Source organism: Pungitius pungitius, chromosome 5 (assembly GCF_949316345.1).
Source record: "Pungitius pungitius chromosome 5, fPunPun2.1, whole genome shotgun sequence".
Lineage (NCBI taxonomy): Eukaryota > Metazoa > Chordata > Actinopteri > Perciformes > Gasterosteidae > Pungitius > Pungitius pungitius.
Window position 1 is genome coordinate 5,138,054 of NC_084904.1, and position 27,992 is coordinate 5,166,045.

The window sequence follows — 27,992 nt, forward strand, 5'->3', positions numbered from 1 at the left end:
TTTCACGCTGCATTAAACTTTGATATTTATTATTTTCCATGTCACACTTTGAGTTCAAGCGCTGTGAATTTATAAAAAGGAAGCTAAATGAGTCTTGAATCCTAGAACCAGTTTCACCACCACACATATGATCAGGGAAACCCAGCCCAATGCTCAAAATGATTCTTCATTGAACAATGCTTAATTTCATATTAAATCATGTTCTAGAATTATTTAATTACCTGTGACTTCAAAAGGTAATTAAAAAGTAATGGTATGTCAAAGTATGTCATTCATAATCAAGCCATAGTATAGTATGTTCGAAATATCATTGTGTGTATTGTATCATAGTTTAGTATTTCTAAGAATCCTCAGTGTATTGTGTCAAATGAAAAAGGGAAAATACCTCAAAGAGTATTGTTATTGACATTTTAATAGTATAATGAAAAAGGTATAACATAGTATGGCAAAATGCTCATAAAAAAGTCAAAGTTTCATAATAAAAAGTATATACAGTTGTGTAGTATCTCCAAAAGAATCCAAAAAGTATACCAACCAAAAAGAATGTTGATAGAGATGAAAACAACAAAAACTGCTAATGATCCAACGGAAAGTCAATTAGGAGCATCAGCTGACTACAGAGTTCTTTATCATATCCTAAATGAACACTATTGGTTGGAAGCTTGTGTTACATTAACTAATCAGTTCAGGAATCTAATTATGCGTTTCTGTTGAACCCAACTCTACATAGCTATTTTAAGATAGCAATTATGTTTTTCCTAAAAGCGTAAACTTGCTTCTCCTAGTAGTAGTATTGCTCCCTGAAAGAAACAAAACCTGACATTTTGTTCCCATTACACAAACCGCCGCAAAACAGTGTCAGTATCTTGTGTCCAAAAGGCGCATCAAAATGCCATAGTAATAAAAAGTCATTTTCAGCATCAAAGTGATGGATTTAATCCCCAAAATTGTGATGGGAAATTTACAAAAACTATTTTTGTAGCTTTAAAATGTTCACTCCTGTTGTTGAGCTGTGTAACGTAAGAGATGTTTCTCAATGAGAATCAGCAGTCCAGTCCTTCTGCAACTTGTTTATTGTTGTAAATACTGGTACAAACATTCTGGCTCTGGTACAGGAATGTAGCGCCAATAGCTAGAACATCACAAAAATAAAAGAAAGAAAGCTAGCAGATAAATAAACATTGCTGCAGCATTACAGAAACGGTGTTTTTTTTTGTTGTTGTTACTTTTAATCTTTAGACACATTGAGAGTTAACGTTTCAGTTACATTCAAAATGAGTGCACTTATAAATACTTGTTAGCCAACCCCGGCGGCCGCGTCGAGGCCCCGGCGCCTTGGTCGCGTCACACTAGCCTACAGTCCCTGACGCACTATGGAGGGAAAATATCACACGCACACACTTTAAATGACCTTGTGCTCCAGCTGTATATATGTACACACAAATGTCATTCCACACAACCAGCTGTCCTACATCAAACAGAGCCTCCACGTCGCTTCCTACCGACGGCTTCTAGGCCGCCCCCGACGCACACGAACCATGACAAACACGTACCTTTACAGTAGTTTTCTATATATATATTTCATCTATTTTTATATATCCAGCTGGTTTTTGTTTGAACACGGAGTACATTGGTTGTAATCGCACGCCACGCACACACCACACTAGCAGTAAGAAGAGTAGAGCATGAAGCGGCTGCTGCTGCCCCAGTTTGCCTCCGCTATCCGGCCTAAACATGGCGAGGAGACCGGTGATAGCAGTAAGGCCAAGATGAGCTCCACTGATGAGGTGGGACCGCGGGGATGGGAATCTGGGCTCGACGTGACCTCACGACGAGAACACGGGTCAAACAGATCCCAGCTTGTCAAGGCGTGAACGTCGGGTGGTTGTGAGCCGATACATTCACAGAGAGGCGGGGGGGGGGGGGGGGGCTGTTGGGTTCAAAGACTTTAGTCGATTGGAAAAAGAGGCTCCAGAAGCAACTCGAACGGCCATCAGAAGGAGAAGAAGTCCATTGAAGGTCAGGTTTAGTCTCGAAGACTTTGACTTGTCGTCTTGTATTGTGAAAGAAACCAGTGAGCACCAGTCATGTGAAGTCAAAGGTCATATTGTTGTTGTTGTTTGTACGAAGGACATGCAGTCCCCATCTCTTCATATTTCTATATTTGACAAATAAATGTACACATCTTCAGCTACATCAATTAATCCCTACAGGTAGCTTAAATGTTTGTGATTAGGATAAATATGCAGAACCGAATAGCCAATGACAATCAACCTGTGCCACAAGAGACAGTATTACATATTATTATTAGTATCAGTAGGGACAACTCGGATCTTTTTAGGGTTTAAAATTCACCTTCAGTAATAGTTGAGGCATCTGTTTTAACACAGATGAGTCTGAGTGCACATGAACAAAAACATTCACAGTAATTCACATTCACTCAGAGCCCTGGTTACTTATTGTGACTTCATGTTAATGTGTAATACGGACGCCCTGAGAGATAAGTGAAAAAAAAAAATACTTGTGATGAGAATGGATTTCTAGATAAAAAAAAGAGCTGAAGCCAGAATAATCTACATTCCTGGCATCAAACGGAAGAAAATAACACGCGCCTAATCTTTTTTATCTGTTGAAACAGTGAAAGAAGGTTTTGGTTGGTGATTTCTTGATGACTTTTTTATATCAGGAAACAGATTTTATAGTTTGTTGCTAATCAAGAATTTGATTAAAAGTAAATATATAAAAAAAATAGCTTGAAAATGTTTGTGGTATTAAAGTAAGTATTAATTGGGCTAAATGATGTATCATCAAAACAGTCATTTATGAGGACAGCCATGATGTCATTGTTAGGCAGAGTTGTTATAATCAACATTCAATGTGATTTTGTGAAAGAATACACAATAAGAAATATCATTCCCCCAAAACATTCAAAATATAAAAATTGGACAAATAAAAAAATGTTTTTAAATAAAAATCACATTAAGAGCTTCACCTTTCATTCTTTATGTAACTACCGGTATAATGGACGGATAATGCCTTAATTTATCACTCTGTGGAGTTTAATTGTTTAACTATTGACAATTCATAGTTTAGAATAGATCAGGAAGAGGTGAGAGTCCTGGGGATGATGAATGGACTTCTCCTAAATGCAAAAGACTCGCCTGCAAGTATTTCACACCAAAAACTTTACATACCGGTATGACAATTTGCGACTGTCGCAAGACTTTTTGTCCACGTAAGCTTGATTTGGGCAGGAAGAGGACTGACTACCAGCATCAAGACACCCGCCTAAAGCAAGTGAATGAGAGAATTATGAGGTACACTTGAATGGCCTAAACCACTAGAGGCTACTCTATCTACTCTATGAATTGGGTGTCTAGTGCTTTTATTGTGAAAGGAAAGAACTCAAAGGAGGGGATCTAGGGTGTGCTGGTTTCATCAAGGTAGAAAGGAGTCATAGTGTGTGCCCTCTTGGTTTGGACCACAGGGCCCCTGTGTTGTTGTACACTATGATGTACACTTTGAGAAAGGTGTTTAAAAGCCTTAAAAGGCGATTGTTGACCACTTCAGTTAGAAAGCAGAGACCGGATTCAATTAGCGACGTCTTCTGTTGATAGTGTTTGTTAGAAGTTTGCATCAGGTCATATACGTTGTAATTAAGGGGGCAAAAGACACACCCAGGTTTTGCAAAACATTGTTGGAACATTGAAAGGACGACGTGCCGGACCCGGCCCCCAACTGCTACTACAGAGAAATGCAGAGGATGAACCGGCATGCAGCGATCACATGTCTCAACATTTCTGAACGCTTTTGCTTAACGTGAATAATCAACTGGGGAATTTAATGCTGATACATCGGTTATTACCTTTTCCCTATGCTTGACTCCGGTCACAGTAGCTGACAATAATAGCCTGGGATCATTTAAGCCATGCATTCTGTGCAACACACCTTGACATAGGTGGGGTCCGCCGGGAGTCGAGCTGGTCGAACACTGCTAGCTCCTCCTAGTGCGGCGTACTGAGGAGACGGCAACCAAACCAACACAAACAGCCGCCACCGGCCGTCCTGGCCCCCCGCGGCGCTACAGCTTGAAAGCTTTTCAGCGGAGAAATGTCGGAAAGAGTCGCGTGAACGTGTGGGTTGAGCCACACGCTCTGCTGTGCAGAGCTGTGCGCGGCGTGCAGGACTCGGAGCGGGTTGCAGCGGAGAGACGGAAGAGCTGGAAGGAAGCCGTGCACGGCCCGAAGGATGGAGCTACAACATGGAAACAGGTAAATGAAGGGTTTTGGGGGAGGAAATGCGACGAGACGCAGGCAGAGACCTGCCAGTGAAATAGCAGCAGGGCTAAAAGTACAGTCAGGGGTCAAGGGTCAAGGGTCGGATGGGCAGATCAATTCCACAATCAGGCTTTTGTTCCCGCTCATTAAGGTTTCTAGTGTGTAAGACGTTCTCACTCTCCTTTTTTTAACAATTGTCTTAGTGGCCGGAAAATGTAGGCTACATAAAAAAAAAAAGTTTTACCATGAAAGTGCGAATTGTTTCTAAACATCAACAGTGAGCCAGGATCTTTTTGTTCTTATTTTGGGAGTCTGAAAATGCATCCTGGTAGCCGAGGTAAGAGTCAGTGACGGCGCCGTCTACGTTCTGAAGTAGAGACTGAGCAACAGAGTCATGTGGACGAAGGGAGGGGTCCTTTGGGGGGGGGGGTGTCGGCTTTGTCTTGTTAGATGTAAACGGGTTGCTCCTGGGCGGTCAGCAGGCGGTACATGGCTGCCGGCATCGTCTTCATGTGGATCTGAGAGAGACGGAACAAAGCACTCGGGTCATGGCATCAGTGGTCAAACCAACCCGGGAGTCCCGTCACTACGGCAACAACCACCCATATTAAAGTGTGTGATGTATATATTACTGATGTGTATATCGATACCACCACCCTTTTCCTCCCCGGACGGCAGAACACACATTTCATTGGTCTAGCCGGGCTGGGCGTGTCCCCCTGCGGCGTCTCACCTCTCCCACGGCGTTGGACAGGATGTTGACAATTTTCTCATGGGGCGTGGCCACCACGCTCTGGCCGTTGATCTCGATGATGCGGTGGCCCACTCGGACGCCGCCCCGCTCTGCGATGCCCCCGCGCATAAGGCTACAGATCTGTCAATAGTGATGGATCAATGCTTTTATATGACAAAAATAAATCGCACCTTTGGACAGAATCGTTTCTTATGAAAGAAAAAGAAAAACTGGGTGATAGCAGTGCTACCCACAATGCCGTTCTGGACACTGAAGCCCAGCTGGTAGCGGAGGTCTGGCCTTCTGATGAGTACAGTGGTCACTGGGGGACACCTGACAATGTTTAGCTTGATCCCAGACTGGTTCTTCAGACCCTACAGAGGCAAAAGCACATGGTCTCAGTTTAGGGGCAATGTTGGATTTGCCTATATTCATTTAAGACGTGGCTCATTAAAAACAACAGAGCACACGTGCCTTGATGATGCTCTGGCAGGTGCACAGTGGCAGTCCCACCAGACTGGTCCCATTGATGGACATGATCTGGTCTCCTATGTTCAGTCTGCCGGAGCGCTCAGCCGGCCCGGCGTGCATCATGTTGGCGATGATGACCGTGGGCAGGATGGAGCCCCAGCCACTCTCCACAATGACCACGCCCAGAATATCCCCCTTGGCTTTCTCTATGGACACCTGAGGTCACAGCAGGCACGAGTAAGGGGAATAAACATTTGAAAGTGCGGATGACTCGATCCACAGCCGGACTTACGTCTTTGCAGTTCTCCGACTTGGAGAAGTGGACGAGGTCATCATTGTACATGTCCTGAGTGTTGAGCAGGTCACTGTACTCCTTCTGGCTCAGGTCCTCTGGGTTAATGCCATTGGCCCGTAAGAACTCTTGGTAGGCCACACTGAAGGCCTGCCCGATGGACTGGGCGATCAACTGGGCCTAGATGAAAGGATGGGTGAACTTGTGGTCATTTATATGATCTAATGCGCTGCTCCGGCGCCGTGTAACTGTTGGACTCACATCCTCAGACTCAAATACGTGGCAAATCATCTTGTACTGCCGCTTGGTCTCGTGACCCGCGTCCGAGGCCTCCATGTTCTCCTGGGAATCGGGCCGAGGCTGCCTGCGCCGGGCCATCAGGACCACGATGTTGCCGATGTCGGCAATGTAAGAGATGGTCCGCAAGGGGTGGTCCATCATGGTGTCCTGGAAGTGAGAGAACCATCAGTCTTGGTATCATCTAAACCAAGCAAGTAAGTTTAGGTTCACATCGAAATCTAGATCAGTTTCAATCAATTTAATTAAATTTAATTTCAGTCAGGTTTTGCTAAAATCCCAAACAAAAAGTGTCTGGGTAGTAGCCTTTAATACCTCAAAAGTTATAATATTCCTAAAGGGAACCAATGTATAGACTAAGAACAATCCCTCCCAATAGTCTTCTGTCCTGGTCTGTATGCAGCGACCCTGCAGTCTGTCTGCATTTACTCCGCTCTTCTTATTTTGCTGCGTTCAGGGTTCTTCTTTATTATTCTATAATAAAAAGAGCATTTGGACCACACATGAAGGCAGGATGTGAAGCCCATTCTCAGGCTACTTGATTGCTCATGTGTAGATGAAAAAAAAACAAGCAATGGAGCCGACCCCCAAAGCACATGCAGCTGTGTAGCATCAAAAGTCCACGGCCCACTTGGCGCCATCCCAACATGCCCGTCAGTATCCTTGTTCTCAGAGTGACAGGAAAACGTCAGTCAGAGTCAGTACCTGGGAGTCGGCGTTGAGGACTTTGATTCTCTGGGTGGAGATGAAGAGATCCACCTCGGTCATGGGCTGAGGCTCTCCCTCAGGGGCCTACACACACACACACACACACACACACACACACACACACACACACACATCCAGAAAGCAAGACAACAAAAGTCCTTTCTGAGCTGATGTTACTGAATGAACAGCGTCGGTGACGTCTCATCAGGACCAGAGCACAGGCAAACAGCTGATGGGTGAGAGCACAATACTGATGACCATTTCCTAAGAATTTTGCAGTGTGAAAACCCGTGGTCCCCAAAATGTTGAACAAATGCCTTTCAGTTTGTTTGAAAGCACAATAATAGGTATGATAAAGCAATAGCTGCCTGGAAGGAAGGAAAACTGTACGGCCCTATTGAGCTTTGCAATTTGGTTGTGCTGATTGACATGGTTTAACCTCTTTGCTCCCATCAAATGTCTGCAGCAGTGACACGTGCGCCTTTAACTGACAGCACACAGCGGCGCAGCATATTCATTTGGCGAAACAAATCCCAGTCGTCTCCCTTGGGTTTGCTTGAATATGTTTGTGTGAGCTACGATGACTGTTTGCCAAATATGGTCAACATTCTCACTGTCAAATAGAGACGCCTGGTTCAAACTATGACGCCCTGGGTTGAACCAGTTTTATGAAGGGACGCCGTGTCAGTTTTGTCAGAAAAATAATTTGTGGTGTGGGTCAGTAGAGCCACGTTAAATAAATCAACATTCAAACACAATCAGCCGCCTCCTTGTTTAAAGTTAGGTGCTTGTTGACCCTGGAAAGAGATGTGAGTTCAGACATGTTCCCAAAAAGATTTGATGGTCTTCTGGTTTCTGAACTTCCCATAAGGGGATTTCCATACCGGACTGAAAGCCTTTGAAAGTAGTGTGTGCTCAAAGATGTAATCTATCTGCTATTAGACAGTCACACTGGCACTGGAGGGGTCAGAGGCTTTAACCCGACTTTATCACATTTGAGAAACCTTCCATTAGTTGGCTTTATTCATGAATTCAATTTCTGCACATTTGTCATAAAAATATAAAAAAAACCCTGATGTCAATGTTTTTGTTGTTGTACATATTTCACCAACAAAAACACTATGTGGATGTGCAAGTAGTGTATGAAATAAAGCGCTACTGTGCCATATCATAAGGAGCAGTTTAACATGTTTTTTAATTTGCTTTAATTTGAATTTTAATCTTTATGCAACATCATGATCATCATCAGGTCAAACGTACATTTGTCACACTCATTGATTCACGGCCAGCTACATCCCCACCTGCCTCAGCACTACTTTGGCTTGTGCTAATAAGCATGTAGCATATTATACCAAGATGGCTAGCATGCACAAAACCTCAAAGTAATCACTTTGTTGTTGTGAGGATGTCGACATTAGCTTTTAGTTACTAGCCTCATTACGCCACTAGCATGGACGGAGGCTCTTATTTTGATAATCCTAGCCTTCTGTTTGTCACCTGACTTAGTTGGTTAGCAAACAAGGGAATGTCTGTCAGTATCATACAAACTACAAACAGGATCAGAGGGAAAGCACAGCCACAAACCTGGGTGAACGCCACAAGTGGGTTTCCTGCATCCAGCTAAATGCATTCCAGCCACAAGTTGACAAAATAAAAGTTGATAAAAAAAAAATAATTCTTGTTCAAAAATTATGGAATGAAAAAAATGTTGAAGGGAGAATCTATATCACCCCCAGCAATACAACAAGCTGGATTCAGGAAAATGACAACAGTGGGTCAGAATGGCAGCACGCTGAGGGGACACAGAGGACGATAGGGGGAGGACAGTGACTCACAGACAGACACGGACGGAGACAAAGAGCCAAGCAGAGAAGAGACAGACGGAGGAGGCGGTTTACGTAGGTACTGCACCTTCTTCCTGTTGTGGGCTAATTTCTGGGCCGTCTGCCAGGAATGAAGCAGACAGGAGAGTCAAGGGTTAGACCGGTGCACAGGAGAGACGGGGACGCTCAGCGGCCCGCAGACGGGTTGTTGTGTATTCGCGTGTGATGGACATCATGGCTCGCTGCGCCCCAGGCAGAAGTCAGTATGTAGCACTGCGTGATTGTGACTGTGAGACTTTAACTTTGGCCTCATTACCTGTACGATATTAAGCCGATAAACAGGACACCGTACATGGTCCCACTCACACGTTGTGTGTTTTGGATCCAAGCGTCTTGCCCAAGGACACGTCGGCATGCGGACTAGCGGCCTGCTCGCCACTGAGCCACAGGCTGAAACGCTCTTCATTTTCAGTTTCACTGCTGTTGTAACGGTACTGACCCCCCCCCCCCTGGGTGAGACAAGCGGAGTCCATGCGTCCTCCCCGCCGTGCGGCTGCAGAGCGCTTCCTGCCAGCACAACTCTCTGCTCATGGCTGTAGGTCATGCTCTCTTTCTGCAGCAGGAGGGAGCCTCCGGATGTGCCACCATGGACAGAACTATAGAGACATTTGCATTGTCCTCCCGGTACCAGCAGGTGTCTCTGTTGCATTTTGCTTCAGGACCGAGTGGGGAAACATCTCAGGGAGGAATCTTTCTAAATATGTGCTCGTTATATATATATATGTATTTTTTTTTATAATTGCACGGTCCGCCGAGCGCACACTTCAAGCTGCTCACTCAAGCATCAAACCTTTGCCTTCGGGCACAACATCAGAATGTCAAGGTCATCTCACTTGGGTACATTAGTAATTGGTATTACAAAAATAGAGAAAATATTTTATTTTGGTAGATTGAGTAGTTGGAGGGATGAGAATTTTCTCTTGTAGGCTACTTGAGACTGTTTAACTGCTTAATGTGCTTTCTACCTGCCACTTATAAAACAAAACCTGGGCCTTTATCATCAAGCAGGAAATTATGAGGACGTCACGTGGTGGTTTTCCTGCAGTTTGAGGTATTAGGCAACATGTGGTGGTTCCTATGTTTACTGCAAAATGATATAAGTGAACACGTTATCTAAGATGAACATCGAAGATATAATATTGACATATATGAAGAATTCACCTGCATAAAAGACAGTAAATGGAACAAAATCAGAGAAAAATAAGTGACTATGAAAACTGAATAGACTAACATAATATAATAAAATAGGATAAAAAATACATAGCAAGGGACAGAGGTTTTAGAGACATTTAAAGGGAAAAATCTCACATCTTCTAATGAATCTTTACAATCTTTGATTTATAGTCATTGGTTGTTTAAAAAAGGAAACTAGAGAACATGTTGCGATGGGGATCACACCAGCCGGGGCCCCAAATGGACGGGCTAGTTAGTGTTATCTGTGTGTAGTTTGGTACTTTGTGTACAGATAGGACAGTGCTAGAGTTCGGTGCAATAAGCCTGAATGAAACTGGGCGCCGGTGAAGCAAAGAAAGAATCTGTTCACATTTCTTTTTGGTTCCTGTATTTTTGACAAATTAATTTGTTGTGCTGAGGACAAGAGGAAAATAGACAAGTCCTGAGAAGTTGAATGCACAAATGACACGTGCTGCTTCTGACTTTGTCAAGAAAATACGTATGTTAATAGAGATGCAAAAAAGGTAAAGAAGAATGAAAGTCAAGAGTAAAAAATGACACCCACAGATTTTTGACGGATGTGTTAAAAATCGGAAATGGACATGCAGGATGTGTGTGGGAACATGCGTGTGAAAAAGGAGCATTAGACAGAATGTAGCTATTGAAAAATGAGCCTGTTGTAAGTAACAGCAGCAATTACAAATGATGATATCTAATTTACTACCATCTCTGCCGGATGTATCTAATATCATGGTATAGAAAGATAACCAGTGCAGTGTGGCACGCAGTATTGCACACGCAGTGATAAAGTGGGCTGTAAGGTGTGTACTCCACCTTTCAAACTAGAATAAATAATCCCAGCCAGCATTAACAAGGCTCCGTAATAATTTTAAATATTGCTGTGCCACCTTAAATCATTTTAAATAAATTAAAAAAAATCTATATTTAACCCACAACTTGCAGTAACGCAGCTTGTGGAAATGGAAGAAACACTCTGCCGTGGACATTACCATGGAAACGCAGCCTTCCATGTGATGCTAGCCCTGTGTAGCTGTTACCTCTGTCAGTGCTGCAGAGCTTCTTTCTCTATGAGAGGGTGAACGTGCACACCAGCGCACGCAGGCGGTATGATACACACTCCTGCCCCATCTACAGGTGGAGCGGAAACGCCCTGAAGAAGGCGGCAAAAAAGGGAATTGAGTTTGCAAGCAAACATGGATGAAAACCACAGCTCTGGCTGACACCCAACAATGGGTGGTGGTTTTGGAGCCTTGAGTTTGCATTTTGGGCGTTGCCATCTTAAAGAGGGTTTATTAAAGCTAACACGAGTTTACGTAAACTGTTTATTGAGGGAGTGAACCAATTAAGAAGGAGTCATTTTCTCATAGGCTTCTCTATAACCGGATGTTTTTTATTATCAATGCAGGTTTAAGGCGCTTCAGCATTGGCTTCAATTTGTCAGACCTGGAGGTTGCCGCCTGGTGGGGTTTCAGAGAGCAGCTTCCTCCCCCACATAATATCTCTAATGTGCGCAAACTCACATTCCGGCTGTAGCCCTAAGGATGACCTTGATGAAACGCGCTGGTCCAATAATAGACTTCTGTATACTATTAGTGCTGCTAAGTTTAACCTCTCCTGTTATCCAGATCATTTGAAAGCTGAAAGACATTAAATGTGTTACAGGATTAGCTTTGTCTCCGCTGCAGAGACCTTCTACTCTACTGTGAGCCATACATCATCTATTGGGAAATAAGGAAATCATGGGGGTCTTGGAAAACGAATGCATGGAGGCAGATGGTCAGAATGCAGAGCTCACTGTGTGTTTTCACCTTGATGCGGCTGACAGCCTCCTGCGCCTGCATCATGCGGATGTTCTTGGACGGGGTCTTATCGGACAGCAGCTGGGTGGACCCCAGGTAGTTGGCTGCGAAGATGATCCCATCGATCAGGTCCTCCGGGTCACATGGGCCTGGGACTGGAAGGGATGAGAGCGGCTCAGTCTCAGTAAAAGACAGACAGACATTCTGTCGTGATACAGTGAAGTACTCTGTGTGTCCTTACAACTTGCCACAACGATTTATGTTCAAATGTGTGTTATCATTAAACATTGTGTCCACACTTTATGTCATAAAGGCTGTTCTAAGTTCTCATACATTATTATAAACATGGATATAGTTAAATAAAGCCGAAAGAATACATTATAATATCTTTTGAATGTGCTTTTAATGCATTGCAGACATGACCTGTATATAAAGTGTTGCCATAACTTTTTGCAGACTGGCTGACGTTCTTATTACTGGTTTAATACTCATCTATAAAGCATTGAGGGATTATTTACTTAAGCATAATCTGCACCTTTAAACGTGTACAGGGAGACACAACGGGTTAAAATGGGAAAAATGCAATAAAAAAACTTCCCCAGTTCTTTAGTTCTTCATGAAGATAATTACGTAATACTTAAATTAAGACAACACTCAAATAAATCCAATATGTGCTAATTTAGAACATACATAGATATATTTAATAAAGCCATCGAAAGCCAGTATCTTGTTTAATTTGTCAACGTATTAGAGTAAAAGGATTCTTGATATCTCTCTGTATCCATCATGTTTTTAGGGAGACTGTGGTGTATTACAGACTAAGAATGATCTATGAACAAACCCCTCAGAAGAAACTTAGAAAAAAGATGAATTAATCTGGAAGTTTTGGTGGACGTAAGAGCTGCTGAGATCATTCAACCTGTCAGAAAACAACCTTTAAATATGTGTTATGTAAAATGACAATGATTTTGAAGACACTGCAGGTGATTAAGGTTGAAAATATTATAATGAAAATGTATTTATCTAGTTTTAACTTTTGGATAATTTAGGAGACAGGTTTTTGCCCAGAACAAAGAATGTGTCATCACAGGGTGGTTACCATAGAGACGGGTCTAAAAGTGAGAAAATTGTGAGACTCACACAGAGTGAAATCTGCAACATGTTTTTATACCGCCAGGTTCTCATTATCAGAGCAGGGTAGCAAGTGTGTGTGTGTGTGTGTGTGTGTGTCCATGATTGAATGCACGGATGCTTCTGTGAGTGGTGAAACTGGAATCTCTCCATCTTTCCTCCGCTCTTCTTCATTTGCAACTCAGTGCCTTGACATTTAGGAGATGCTGACGCAGCGTTTAGGACAGGCACAGATCAGCAGTGCAGTTCAATAAGCCGCGTGTTACTATGGAAACGCTGGGGAACGGCCAGGCCGAGGTTAAAAGGACATCACACATTTGGCAATGACGCCACTCTGTTGGCCAGAAGGCTGTCTGTGAGACGCAAAGCCTGGTTGTCCCGATAATGACCTTTGAAAAGGTGCTATGAGGTAGTACGACATCAGAGTTCAAAGAAAAAACATAATGCACACATTTTGATAGTTGAGGTTTTTACATATTTGGGGTTTTATATTTAAATACATTGTCTTTCTCATCTAGCAGCATTTAGCTTTTTGCTCAATATTCAATTCAAACAAAACTAGTGTCTATGCATCAGGAACCAACCCTGGTCTTCAAGTGTTACCACCATTAAAAGCAAGCAAGCAGGAAAAAGGCAACTGTATTTCCAGGTAAGAATTCAAGAAGAAGAATTCCCCCCCATTGATGAAGCTTGATGACGTGCCCTCTGGCGTGCAGAAAGCAGGATGCAGTTCCATGGAGGCTGCCCTGCTCTGCTAACAAATACTGAAGGTTCCCCGTGAGTCACAGACTGTGTGAGTGCTGCTGACCACGTTGGTGACCATTTATCCCTTTCACCTCACGCATTACCTCCCCACCTACCCACGGGTTCTGGAGCACTCACCTTCTACATACGTGGGGAAGGCTGCAAGGCTTCTCCGGGACTATTCATAAAAAAAAAATTTAAAAAAAAAAAGAGGAGAGGGATTTATTTTATTTTGCGCTAGTGAGAAACGGACTAGAATATCTAATGAGGAGTAAAAAAAAGCGACACGCACCTCTTTACTAGAGGGGGAGGATTCAAAGCTGTCGTCTTGTAGCAGATGTCTAGTGGAGGACTCTGCTCCTGGCGGGGAGGGCGAGCTCGACCCCGGGGACTGCAGGGAGAAACACACAAAAAAAGTATAACAAAAGTACAGAATTGAAAAGGCTTCCGGGCAAAAGCAACGTCAAATTAAGGAAAGACGGCATGACGAGAAAGGTCCAGGTTATAGTTATAGTAATTTGAATATTTTACTGAGCACCCGAGGTGCTGAATGATCTGAACTCGGCACAGTTATGAACTGACTGTGCAGAGGTGGAGAAGACACCCTTGAATCATTGCAACGGAGCGTTAGCGACACATCCTCCAGGTTGTGTCTGTCATAGTGCTTCCATCCCCACAGTTAGATAGTTCTGCTTTTATTAGTGCGACTTGATATATGTCCCTCTCAGATTTCTGTCTTAACCACAAAAATAAAAAAGGTGCAAATAATTGAATATACATTTTTTTAACTGTATTTTTGTGTGTCTGGATTATTTTAAAATGTATATATATTATTATTCTTTTAACAGGAGTTATGATCATTTCGTATTGTGAATATAGCGTTATTCAGATTCTGTCTTTTAAAACAAACCTTGGTGTTAACACTAAACCTATTGATACGTAACACATGTATTATTTAAGTAAGTCCTGTGTTTGTTTGACCCAACGATCCACGCCATCCTCCCCCAATGGATCTTCTTACTCTTCATACGTTTCTACTTCCTAATGATGAAGCAAATGGTTTTACATTGGAATCATTTGCAGGCCCTGTGCGTCTCATCCAGGCTTATCGTGCTTTGATCATTGACGGAATTGGGAGTGACAACGGGCTTTATTTTAATACACACAGAATTAAGTCTTTGGGCCGGTAAAAAAGGCCTCCGCCAGCATTAATCAGTTTGAGACTTTTAATCCTCACAGTGTGGAATTATTTGACTGAACTAGCATTTCCTCCCCCTTTGGCTTCCACAGGTTCATTTTTATGAATTATTATCTTTTGTTGAAGGAATGCTTTGCGTTGACAAACAAAGAAAGCTTCTTCATGACTCCTCAAAAGAGCTTTCAATGGAGATGAGAGATCTTACAAACAAGTCATCTTGTGTAATGAAGAACCCTCTACAAACACACACACAAGAGACAATTGGTTCCAACACAACCCATCACCTCAACACGCCAGTGTAAAAGAAACACACGAGAAACTCTTCAACCTGCCCCCACCTCGTCTCCATCCCGCGGCTCCGTCTGCTGCTGCTGCTTCTGCTTGGCTTGTTCCTCCTCCAGCTTCTCTACTTGATACATCCAATAGTTTTCCATGGCTTTCAGCGCGTGCACAGAAACCCGGGCTGAAGCCACGGACAGACGGGCGTTCGGGGCGAGGGTTTAAAATGCGACAGCGGTTGCGTACGGACCGGGAGTCAGCTGCTCAGGTGACCTGCTCAGGTGACCGAGCTCAGTCGGGCGGTCAACAGGCCCCGAGCGTCTCTTTGCGCATCGGCCTGAATGCGCTTTGAACGGCGCGACTCTGTGTCTTTATTCGGCAAATTCGTTCACGCCTGAGGACGCATTGGTCAGAAAACGAAGTTTGAAGCAGAAGCACCGGTCTGAGGAGCGATCACAGTGATCCAAACAGAAAAACTGTCAATGTCATTCTGTTATCGAATACTCAGTGAATTATTCAGGCCTTGTCTTGCCCTTTACCTGTTTCTCTCTCTCTCTCACTGAATAAATCATCAGGAAAGAGGGGGAGACAAGAGAAGGGAGAGAATACCAAATGAATGAGATCTCTATTCAGGCCCAGAACAATGGCCGATGAGAAAGAACATTTGTTCCTTCTAGGCGTGGCATACTGTCCAAACGACTGGGCGGCTCTATGAAGACGGGAAGGATACTGAGTCGAGGCGGATGGGCCTCAATGTGGAAAAATAATAATGCCATTATTGTTTCGCATTCACTAGCATGGCTACAGCCCTAATGATGAGGCCCGGCCTGCAGTCTGCATCGCTCCATGATCCCAATGCTGTTCCGCTCCAAGCTGATTGAAACTATCCATAGGAATTCATTAAAAAGGACTGGAATAAAATGGAAGCTTTTTCCAGCTACAGTATGGTTACTATGAATAAAGGAACAAAGCGTCTACCTGGATTAGCGGACAAAAATACATTAATTTGTTATATACAGACATAGTGTGTCAAGTGTTCCATTTGGCGAGTTAGCTAGCTAGCAAGCTAACTACTCTATCTAGCTTCTCAAATGGAACCAAGCAGCATCCCAAATGTTAACAGAGAGCTAGCGAAACTAGCAGAAGGGGGTCAATAGCTCAGAAAGTGTAATTATATATATATATATATGTGTGTGTTGCTTTAGGCTACTGTTGGTTAAATGAGATATCACATGAAGCCTCACAGCTGCCAAGGCGTGCTATTTGTCGGTGCAAACGTGTTCTCGCTGCCCCAATTTACTTCCATTCAATTCTCCTTTCTCCTTTCCCGAGAGAAGCTAACTTTAGGATTTCAAGGTAACAAGTCATTGAAATAATCAGCATTACTTTTAGGTGTTTGATATCCTTTAAAGTCTTAAAAGGGCAGTTTTAGTTAGATTGTTGAACGTCACTGGCATGAACCCATTGGAGGTGTAAATTGCCACACTTGTCTCTCGTCATCCGTTCCTCACGCTGGTGATTTGTTGGGATGTTTTGCCTGTAAGATGTGTCCCGTTGGACAGACCCACACAGACTCTGACCAAAGTGAGATGCGTTGCATGACGAATACTGTTGATGGTACACATCAAGCGTTGTTGGCCCAATCTTACCAGTGTGATACTACTAGTGTTAAGGGGGAACAGAACACAACAGAAAATCCAACACAACGGTAATAAAGTGATCGGTAATAGCCCGAGCTGCTCTACTTACATCACCCCCCAGCGATGGCGTTAGGTCACACTCTGCAGTGGGGCTCAGGTCCTGCCTCATTACCCAAATGGGTTCCTTGGGCTCATCGGGTGTGTATGGAGATCTCACCGTTCTGGTCTTCACCTCCTCTATGGCCTCCTTAATGTCCTTGATGGCCAGGGATATGGCGTCCCTCTTCTCTTGACTGTTCCTCACTGCTACAAGCTCCTCCGAGGGACTCGCGGCCTGTTTGCCGACTGGCTTCCCTGGGTTGGATGATTTGTGGTTTCTGTCCGAGTCAGTTTGGCACTCGTGTCTTGGGGGAATTTCATCACCCTGCTGAAGCTCCTTCTCTTCATCTATGGTGTCCTCCACAGCACGGTGGAGACTCTGAGAGCTCAAGCTTTCTTTGACCTCAGCCACGATGCTGTCGATGTCCTCCTCGCGGTCACAGCTGTCGGCGCGTGGGTACGGGGCAAACTCGGCCTCCTTCTCCGGGCTGTCCGACTCTCCATCCGAGCGCTCGTCGTAATGACGGAGACGGGAGCCCACTGCCTCCTGTTGCTGGTAGTCCCCATCTCCCGCACCGTCTTCCAGCAGCTGGAAGCCGGCGCGCCTCTGCCTGAGTGACTCGGTGTCCTCAGCCCCGTCTGCAGCAGAGGACACTGACGCAGGAGCATCGCGGATCTCCTCGTAAACGTGCTCAGAGAGGGAGTAAATGTCGTACGGGTCGGAGTAGGCTTCGTCTGCAAGGACGCCGTCTAAGCTCTCAAAGCTCTGACCGGCGGACCCTCCCGCCCTTCCTCCGGTGGTGTAGACGTAGTTGGAGTAGCCAGTGTTCAGCATCTCCTCTGCTTCCTCCGGCCTCTGGAGGTTGTGGTCATCAGACAGGGCTTCGCGTTGCGGGGCCTGAGGAGGGCGGCTAGGGTCCAGATGGCCGCCCTGGTGTTCGGCCTCGGCACTCTCAGTGTAGCTCTCTGCCTCCGGCCGTAGCTGGACTGAATAGTTCTCCGCCTCGTCCTCAACCTCCGGCTGCCCCTCAGGCTCGTGTGACGTGATCACCGGACCGTCGTCCCCCTCGGCCCGGTCGGTGTGAGTGTGGAAGCCGCTCTCGGTGCTCGCTGAGCGAGCGAGCACCGAGTCGTCTCTCTCTCGTTCGTCTTCCCGGGCCATCTCAGCGTGGTGCTGCGTCTCCTGTTGCTGTGCCAGCTGTTGGGCCCGCTCCGCCTCCCTCTGCTGCCTCTGTCTGTGCCTCTGCTGCTGGGCTCTGATCCGGGCCTCGCTGTCCCCCTGTCGGCGATAACGTGTCACCGCGGGTCTGGGAATGGGCTGCTGGGGCTGCTGGGGCTGCGGCGACTGAGCCCCTTGTTGCCCCTCCACATCTTGCTCCTCCTGCGATCTGCGCTGCTGGGGCGCCCTCGCTCGGCTGCCAGCGCCTCCTCCAGCAGGGGCTTCGACGCGCCTGTAGCGCTTTTCCTGGCTGCTGTGGTTACGGGATCGGCTGCTTTGGTTACTGTGACGATGGCGAGGCGGGGCATCGGCCTCCTCCATGACCTCCTGGCCGAGCTCGGCCTCCTGGGGGTTCATGGCTGCCTGGTACTGGTTGGCTGGACGAAATGGTAGAAAGGATTTAGGACGCCGTCATCAGCAGGGGCCACTGTGAGGGCAGGGCAAGGGCTGCTGGGTAGAGTGAAAGTGGCAGAGAGAGAGAGAGAGAGAGAGAGAGAGAGAGAGGGAGACAACGTGAGTAAGGAGACGGAGTACGGTATGAGTCAAAGTTTATGACCACTTAGTGTGAAACCACCAAAATGTAGAGTTCTGTAGCTCTCATAAGAAATAATAATAACTTGAATTGAATAGGAAATTAAGTTTGAGGGATTTAAAATCCCTAAAAGGCAGAAGAAAAGAAAATGGCAAAACTAGCACTGAGTAATTAAAAAAAAGCAACATAGCAGCATATAAAAAATCTACAAAAACTAGGAGGAATTCTGTGTTGCGACGTTGCAGGGGTTCACTCAACAAAAGGAAATTACTATTCCATCCAATTTTAGATTTTCACAGATGTTTTCAGCAAGAATTTCTGAAGATTTAAAGCCATCGTCAAGCAAGAAGTTCATGTTGGGCTGCAACAAGCTAAACCCCAGTCACATGATTTCATGTCCCCCTCCCGGAGCTAAAGGCATATTAAAGACATATTAAACCACTTGCTAGCAACCGGATATTTGAAGACAGGATAGCAGCTTGGACTGATGGCTTAGAACCAAACATTTCTGAAATAAAGCTTATGTTAACTTCAGGCGCCTGATCAAGAAAGGAACTGTAAACGTACTTTGAGACGGGGGAACCGCAGCTGCCAAACAGGAGGACTAATTTCCAGATTTTAGGACCCAATCCTGTGGCATTCTGGCAAAAATAGGCCTTAATGTGTCAAACTGCAACTCATCTGACTTCATCACGTCATCGCGTTCCCATCTGTGCACACATAATGCAGCGTCAGCATCCACACTACTGTGTGTTCAATGTTCATCACCCTGACTATCATTTTATAAAGAATAAGTGGATACAGCAACTCATTTATAATCCCATTAGATTGCGTCATAGCAGGGATTAAAATCTTGTAGTATGATACTTGACCTGAAGTCATTATAACATGCTTTACAAAGGTTTGTGGTTGTGAAGCATTAAGAGTATTCAGCAGAGCTTATACAGTGGCATTGTGATGTGCTAGAAAGTTATTTATAATGCATTATAACAGTTATTATAATGCATTGTCAGAAGATAATATATGACAACTATGAGAATTATAAGACAAGTAATTCCACATTACATTACAGCGGTTAGAGACAAATCTGGTAAAGAAAGTGAGAAGAAAAAAAGATTTTCCCTTGCTGTTAATGTTTATTTATAGATATAAGCGCCAGGATGACGAGCTGATGCAGAGATGGTAGTTTGAATGTAATAAACATGAAGCGTTTACCAGTATCATATATCACAACAATAATGTTCGTATTACCTTAATATGCTTATTCAATTGGCTAAAGTAATATAATAAACACAGCTTGCGTGGATGAATTTGTTTTACTATTCCTCTTTTAGCATGGAGCGCTGTGTATAATTCATTCTCATTTAATGTCACTGGGGAAAAAAACTGCTCAGTCTCGCCCTAGAAATTAGTACTTGGTGCAAAATGCAGAGAACGAGGTCATTTTGGAAAGGAGATGGTAACACCCAACTGTCACAGAGACAGTTTACTATTTACCATGCTGCAAAAACAAATGGAACCCGTCATGCAGGGCTGGGCCGTGTACTGGTTCCAGCGGTGTAAGGTTTCCATGCTTTCATACCGGTGTGGCACCATAACAACTGACATTGCTCTTGGGCAGGCACTCCAGTGAGAGCTGTAACCCAGATTTCCTCTGCATGGAGCAGATAATAAAAGGTAGTCAGTGTCTCTGTAAGCCTTCAATACATCCGTGTCACAGAAATAAACATATCATGATTTCCACTTATTTTTTCATTGCATCTTTGTTGAAAGGCAAATTAACACAATAAAGGCTTAACCACCCTTTTAATTAATTGAAGTGTTAAATTGATTGATTGTTAAAGTTTAAAGACAACATAGAGTTAACAATTTATCACATATCACCGCCTTCATCCAAGCTCGCCAATATACCAAAATGATATTCATATTGCGACAATCATAAGATGATCTAGGCATCATTTTAGATATTAGATATAGTTATGCCAATAATACCAGGATTATAGTCAACCCTAATCACAATATCAGGAGATATTTTCACGGTATGATTGGCAGCCAATTTGCACTCACAGGCCAGATACAAAAAAAACGCCTCACGTCTCGATGCCCTCTGTGCTGCTGTGATGGAAGGGACACCTTGGTATTAAAAAAACAAAAACACCAACATACTGTCTGTCAAAGAGGTCAGTGATTCATTGCTTTAAAAGGATTGTAAATCCTTTAAATTGTTCATTCTGATCACATGATATCTCGTGCTGCTCGCCCTCAGCTTTCTTCCTTATTCATTGAATCATTTCTTGGTGGGGAGTGTCTCAGGACAGAGGGATGCTGCATGTGCAGTTTGTAAAGCCCTCTGAGCATCTTTGATTGGAAACAGGATCACGTTGACTGACTGACCAACTTCAACATCATTACCAAGCAGACAGGTCAACCCTGAAAGCTGCCCATTTCTTTATCATTGTAAAAACCTTTAAGAAAATGTATTCTGGGGACCTTCCCACAGGGGTTACTGTTGTATAACCTTTACAGGATCTCTCCGGGTAGAACTCCCTGAAGGTTAACTAAAGGTTAGTGATCGGACCTTTCAAAAACGATCAGTAAGGCCTTCCCCCTTTTGGCTGACCTGGGTACACAGCAGCACGACTCTGTGTGGAAGATAACAACCACACAGCTTGTGATAGGTAGGAATTTTGCTAGGTATATGAACACTTTGATAACCCCCCCCCCCCCCGTTTCCCCCGCCACACAATCCTGTCAAGCACTGACAGGGCAACACGTAATGACAACTTGGGGGATGTTTAGCCGCCGGAAATGTATTATTTCAAGGCTCCATGCTCTATCTGTCCTCCCTCTCAGTCTCAGAGCACAGGCGGTGGCAGCACGGCTGCTGGTTGTCATGGTAACCACTGGGTAATTGCTCCCGGTGGGAGGGCAGCTGAGGAGGTGACCTCTCCAGGGGGGGGGGGCAGCATCGGCCTCCCACTTCCGCCACCTTTGCTGCAGTCGTCCACCCTTCACCTCTCGAAATAAAAAGGCTGACGGTCGTCAGGTGCAGGAGCGCCTGGTCTCGTTTGTGTTGGTCTGATCCCTCTTTGGAGCTACCAAGTTACAACTTTTTTTCACTCACTATCAATATATGTTCAGGTAATTATTTTTTTTTTCAAATATGACTTTAAGGTGGGACTGAAGGAGGCGAATACAAGGAGCCTCTGACACGTGTCCACTTGGACACGATGTGGCCGCACTGCGATCGACTGCCGATAGTAGTATGCGTACATGGCAGTGTTTCCCCTACCATTACAACAGAAATGACCCCCCCCCCCCCCCCCCCGCCCCCGAAAAAGTGTGCAATTAAAAAAAAAATCAATTATACCAGCGAGTGACGAAAGGCATCTGGCGTCTATACTATCAGCCTAGTTTTTTATTATGGGTTGTGTCCAGTCAATCAAATATGACAGCAGTGGTCGTTAATAATGGATAATATTTGTATTTTCTTTATTTTTGTGGTTTATGTGGTTTATGCCAAATCTACAGGCTTCCGTGCAGGTTGCCAGTATTTCCAAGGATATGCATCATCTCCCATCTTTCCACTTTCCTAACAAAGAACGTGTGTCAAATAAGTCGGAAGTGGTTTAAAACTATTGTACATCCAAAGATGCGAGAAGGTATGAAGGGAGGCACAATCTATTATTAGGTTATGACTTGAGGGGATTAATTAGTAGAAAGAAGTGGTGCAATGAATCCTAAAACTCACGGTTCGGGTTACTTTTAGAGGTCCCTGATCTTGTTTGTTCTCCGCCGATACCAACTGTCGATCTGTGATGAATCAGATTGGCAGATACAGATCCCAGAGTAGGTTGATTATAGTATAGGATTATAGCTGGCCTTCAGGGCTCCTGACTATTCTCTTTGCCTCCATCTCAAAAACATTTTCAACTGTTCTGATGTCAAATTCCAAATGTTATCCTTACTTTATTATAGTCACAGATTGGTTGTTGCATGAACACTTTCTTTACACTGTGATGGTTCAAGTTGGACTATTAATCTGCTGTTGACATGCTTGCCAAACTGTAGGTGAGGGATCCGTATGGATCAATTAACCATCCCTCTGAGGCCAAGAGCAACACAGCAACCAAGGCCAGAGCACGAGGAGCCTTTCTTTAGTCTAATAAAATGTCATATCGTGTACCGGTGGTATTTTTACTACACCTCCTCTTGTATTGAATGAGCAGCAGGGTTCTAGCATGCTCGCTGGGCTACTGAGGGAAGAGCAAGCGGTGGGGGCCTTACAGGAAATACTGGAGATGTTATGGAGGACATCGGAGCTGATACAGCCATGTGATGGTCATGCTGATTGTTACAGAAAAGACGCTTGGGGGAAAGGTCACTGATTGGAATGTTTGTAGTCGGGTGAATAAATGATGCACCTTGGTGCAGAAGCACTGGCCCACAGACGACAAGATGCATCAGGATTTAAGTCATGAAGGAGGAAAGAAAAACACATACCCCAACATCCCTATCGCACAGCCCTCTGCGTTAGAGCCCAAACCAATGCATCCATCAATCAATCAATCAATCAATCAATGAGTGACTTGTGCAGGAAGAAGGACCCTCACTGGCTTCCCACCGTCAAACGAGTTCAATTGACTTCCTAAAAACACACAATGACGCCAAAGGTGAATTAAGTTTCCCCGTGTTACGACTTCTGAAACGTTCCTTTCTCGATCTACACGCCTCCCTCAGATAACCTGACTCCATTCGGTGGATACCGGTGTACTCAGAGCCTCCTGTGGACCCACAACTGCAAAGCTTTGACAAGAGACACAGACAACCGAAAATGGTCATCAAACCTCTCCATCTTCATGAAAAAAAAGCTCAAAAAAAAAAAAGCTCAATAAAAGGCAGGTTTTTTTAAATGGAAATACTAGGAGCTGGCGAGGGAAGAATCTCCTTGGTACCCATCAACCAAGCATCTGTGAAATTGGTAACAAGAGGTGGCTGCACCAAGCCCAAAAGGATATTATTAAAAGACAATATCCACTGCAGCCACAACCTGTGCACCCTGGCAAGAGAAACAGAAGCATTAGCTGCTGCACCAGCAGACTGCTGCAGGTGGGAAATGCGGTATTTTCAGTGACTCTGCTTTCACCAGACTTTATTAAAATTGTCCACCTGACAAACACATCATTAATACTCAGGGGCAGAATCGGCATCACTGAAATGGCCTGTTAGTGTTCATAGGATTCCCTTCAACTCATAAATAGATTGATCAAAACAAAGTGTGCTGAATCATGCGTATAGTTGCAGTATAGAAAAAATACTGCTATTAACAATGCATTTCTCAGAGTTAACCACACATGAGTCTATTAAACATTGGAAATGCAAAGGTGTCAGAGCCTTCCCAGAGCATCTTTCAAGTCTCCCCATGTTTTTTCTTTTTACAGGAGTTATGTTTTAATAATACTAAAAAAAACCTTCAGAATTTCAATAGTAAGAAAATTGGAGAGTTTGGTGGCAGGAAGAGCTACGAAACTAATATTACCATTTGCAACATCGACATCAACCACAAATACGATGGGTAGAAAATGGCCTCATTACACAACTGCATAACGCCATGTGGTTAATGTTGGGTGACGGACAGGAAGATTTTGGCAACAAAGTTGAGATAAAAAATTTAAAAAAAACGGTCTCTGTAAAAAATAATAATGCGACGTCAAAATAAATGCGCTCAGCTTTTTAGAGTGCCTTCCCTAATGTTAATAAAAATGAGTTTTACACAGGACACAAGCAGCTGTCACCTGATGTGTCTCCTTAGTCAATGTAGAGTACACAAAACAACCCTATCTTCAAACAGTGTGCTACAGTAGGAAAATGTATGCTACTCTAGCAGATGTTTTCCTTTATTTATGACACTGCATACTTATGAATAATTATAACCATGGGTTTTCAACACAAATTGTAGCACTTAAAATCCACTCATAAAGGCTCGTATCTATAGAAAGATGTAAATCGGCTTATTTATTGAAATTGCACTTTCTTGTTCTTTCAAGTTTGTATTCTTATGGTTGAAATGCACTTATTGCAAGTTGCTGTGGGTAAAAGCGTCAGCTAAACGACATGCAACGTAACGTACGCTAATGCTGCAGTATTACCATGTGTACTGCCCTTATTTCCCCCTTTAACAAGTGTAGCAGACCGAAGCAGATGCACCAAGTCTGCATCAATGTCTACATGCACAGCCTTGTCTAATCGGGCTGCATCTACAATCCATTCAGCAAAATGTAGAACAAGCATTGGACCACTGCGGATGCCGTCCTCCTACTGCGTCTCAACCTCCACGCCCCTTCACGGCTCCGCTTTTAAAAAGGTGAGCCAGCTGACATCTCTGAATGGATTCAGCCCGTTATCATTTCCCCATGCATTTGCCAAAGAGTATTCCCACTGGGGGGGAATAGAGATGCCATTTGCCGGCGGTGAGAGGCTCCTTTCCACAGGTCTGCAGAAACGTCCACTTTACTTGATCCTCCTTCTGTCTCCAGGCTGCCACACACGCTGTCCACTCACACACTCTGGGACCTGGGAGGGAAGGCTGAAAATAAGGCAGCGGTGGAGCCTCTTGTTAAACGCACATCCAACAAAGCAACACTTAGCATCTCGGAAGGGAAATAGAGAAATCAATATTTAATATTTAACATTCCATTTGAACATGTTGTTTTTAGAAAGAATTAAGAGCTGTGGCATTTATTATATGGACGCAACCACTCAAAACGACTGCCCTGCCTTACTTAGAAATTGGGATGGAAGTCCTCTGTGTGCAGAGATCAGTGGATAATTGGAAACTTTCTTGGGGAGTGCCTATATAACGGTGGGGTAGACAGAGTGAAAGTGTTGGCCCGAAAGGTCAAATCCGTCCGTTACGTAGGAAGCAGCTCGGTGATGAGGTCCGGGACCAACACAACTCCTCCGCATTCCAAATACGGTAACGTCTGATGATTGGATACAAAGAAACGGGCAGGGCAAAGGTCGTATTCAAAGGTGACGACGACAGAATCCAACTCAAAACGGCAGTCCACAAACCAGCGGGTGACGTGACGTCAGCATGACCACGTCTGCTTCCCGACACCCAGTCGCTGGCATTAAAGGGCCCCTGAGCATGCTACACATTGGCTGGCTCAACATCCCAAAAACAAAAGAAACTTCCTAGCTGATAAAGACGAGGTGCGATTTGCTACATCTTCGACTAAAGCTCCTTTTTTTTTTTTTTTGCCGAGAAAATGACTGATTTATTCGGTGAACGATCTAAACATGGGTTTTCTTATTTTCAAATCGTCTTCAATGCATTCATTTAGTAAATCGCGGCCTATTTAAGGTCAAATACAAAGACACTGAAGCAGGGTATGCTACCTCACATACAAATGTCACTGGTGTGTCACAGGTATTTAGTATTCCAAGAAGCAAGCGAAGCGACCGCTGCAAACCAAGCTAGAGACCAATAAGGTGAGCAGTGAGCGCCTCTCTGAGCGCCCCACTGGCCAAACGGCTTCCCGCTGCACTGGATCTTCACGTTGACGTCGTGCTGCTCTCTCACTCATTATTACCCATCGGTCCGGAAATTAAGGGTTGAGCAAATGGCGGCCCCCGGTTCTACAAAGATTTGGATTTATAATGAAAACAGAATCATGCACTGTAACTCCATGACATGTTTCGCTAAAATCAAGGTACATGCCTCCAACCCACCTTCACCTCAAAGTGGGAGCTCCACAGATGTTACCAATGACGGTGATGATGACTCAGTAGGTCGAGGCAGGGAGCCGGGAACCACAAAACCACGTCCCTGATATCTAAGAAGCCAGCCTTTGTTTATATTTGTCTCTTCCTGCTAGGACATACCCAAATATATCCTGTGTGCAAAAAGCCCATCGGCACCGAGCGAGACCAATCTGAGGCACATCGTGGCCATCGCCTCACATCTAAGTGCAATCATCCAGCAGATAGATGGTAAAGCGGCTCCAGGGCCAGAACGGAGTGTGTTTAAACTGCAGGACCAGGGCCGTGAAACCCAAAGCTTAAAAAGGGGCTTTAAGAGCGAGACAGCAACCTGCTACACAACACAAGAGCTACAGACCTGACGACCAGCATCGGCCTTCCTGCGTGAGCCAAATTGTTTTTGAGAGACTGGTTTGTTGGGTGGGAGGAGGCAGCGAGGTCTCCTAAATCTCGGGGTTACAATCTAGAGACCCGTGTTTTGGTTCTCGTTTCCCCTGCTGGTGCTCATCCTGCCATCCGCCGTCAATCAAGCTCAGACACCTGCCACGCCCCTCGGGAGGCTGAGAGGTATCAATACCAGAATCCCAAATTGGCCGTGACTGCATAAATGTACAAGGAAATCAACGGTGTTTTCCACTGCAGGTTGAACAGATATAAGCATAAACATTAACGACTAAGCACAAATTTAAATATAAAAGTATACATGTATGGACAACATAACAAATAACAAAAAATACACAATCAGCATCGTCCCGGAGGTTAGTTGTACCCATCTGCCTATTACTAAGGGCCCGGTGCGTCATTCATTTATTCTAAGAGTCACTGCATTTGGACTAAACGTTATTCTAGTTGGACTTGATGTGGACTTTCCAGTGTGGTTTTAGGACGTGTCGTCCTGGGCTGCAGCACATCCACTAACCTGCAGCATCTCCATTATCATCAACAACAACAACAGCAGCAGCAGCAGCTGTCTCTGCACAACAGTGTGGGTCGGATTTAGGCTTTTGCATCACACACGAGGGGATGGAAGCCGAGATGGAGTCCTGTTTTTGGACATACTGAAAAACACCAGCACCGACGGCGTTGTGGTTATAGCCCCGCCGGGACTCCGCACCTGCCAACAAGCGGGCCTCTTAAGGGCTGCTTCACTCGTGTCACCCCGGCGTGCGGTGGCGCTTCGACCCGGCACAAAGCCCTCCCCACACCGGCGCTGCGTCCCCTTCCATCCAGAATACCGGTCGCGCTATTCGCTCTGGAAAGGCGCAGTTTTTTTTTCTCTCTCTCTCTCCTGGTAGCCACTCCTCAAATAGTCAACAAACCGAGCAGCGACACAATACCCCCCCCCCCCTCCACGGCTCACAACGCACCCGCCACCGAGCCGTTTTCGGCCGCTCCGTGTCCTCCGCGTTGCGGCGGGAGCAGTCGGCGGGTCTTCGGGGGCTGGACGAGCGGAGAGACTCACCTGCTTTCAGCGGCGGGCTCGCTGCGGGCTGGAGGTCCGCTCCGCCGCTGCCACACCATCCTCCATCTTCCCCGAAGCGGCTGCTGTCTGTCCGTGTGCGTGCGTGTGTGTGCGTGCGTGTGGTCGCCAGCCTCCCTCCCGGCCCCTCCTCCCCCCCCCCCGTGGACGGGGAAAGACGCCTATGAAGCAGTTTGCATCAAGAAATCGATTCGCAGCTTGACAAAAAATTATGAAATAGTCCTTAAAAAAAACATAGATACGCGAACAATG

At 44.9% G+C, this 27,992-nt stretch overlaps 1 protein-coding gene across 4 annotated transcripts; it reads right to left on the reverse strand.

Moving 5' to 3' along the window:
* Window positions 1-4,644: 4,644 nt before the first annotated feature.
* On the reverse strand, window positions 4,645-27,862 carry apba1a (amyloid beta (A4) precursor protein-binding, family A, member 1a). 4 transcript variants are annotated; one of them, XM_037482871.2, is made up of 13 exons: window positions 27,723-27,862; window positions 16,756-18,414; window positions 13,822-13,920; window positions 13,668-13,707; window positions 11,664-11,809; window positions 8,690-8,722; window positions 6,776-6,862; window positions 6,035-6,220; window positions 5,774-5,953; window positions 5,485-5,697; window positions 5,265-5,384; window positions 5,011-5,151; window positions 4,645-4,795 (listed from the first exon to the last, which is right to left on the reverse strand). In XM_037482871.2, exons 2-13 carry the CDS (start codon window positions 18,319-18,321, stop codon window positions 4,724-4,726), a joined length of 2,883 nt encoding a protein of 960 aa, XP_037338768.2. In that variant the 5' UTR covers window positions 18,322-18,414; window positions 27,723-27,862; the 3' UTR covers window positions 4,645-4,723. The 4 variants fall into 4 exon arrangements, with proteins under 4 accessions (XP_037338768.2, XP_037338769.2, XP_037338770.2 ...); XM_037482872.2 differs by having other exon boundaries at window positions 16,756-18,411; window positions 27,723-27,859; XM_037482873.2 differs by lacking the exon at window positions 27,723-27,862 and adding an exon at window positions 27,628-27,648.
* Between the last annotated feature and the right edge of the window lie 130 nt (window positions 27,863-27,992).

Excerpts from the sequence above, each read along its gene's own strand:
- apba1a (XM_037482871.2), bottom strand. The coding sequence starts at position 18,321 with ATGAACCCCCAGGAGGCCGAGCTCGGCCAGGAGGTCATGGAGGAGGCC. Across the intron at positions 5,385-5,484 it reads CCTGCCAGAGCATCATCAAG|GGTCTGAAGAACCAGTCTGG; the intron begins GCACGTGTGCTC and ends TTGCCTCTGTAG. Across the intron at positions 5,152-5,264 it reads TCAGTGTCCAGAACGGCATT|ATCTGTAGCCTTATGCGCGG; the intron begins GTGGGTAGCACT and ends CACTATTGACAG.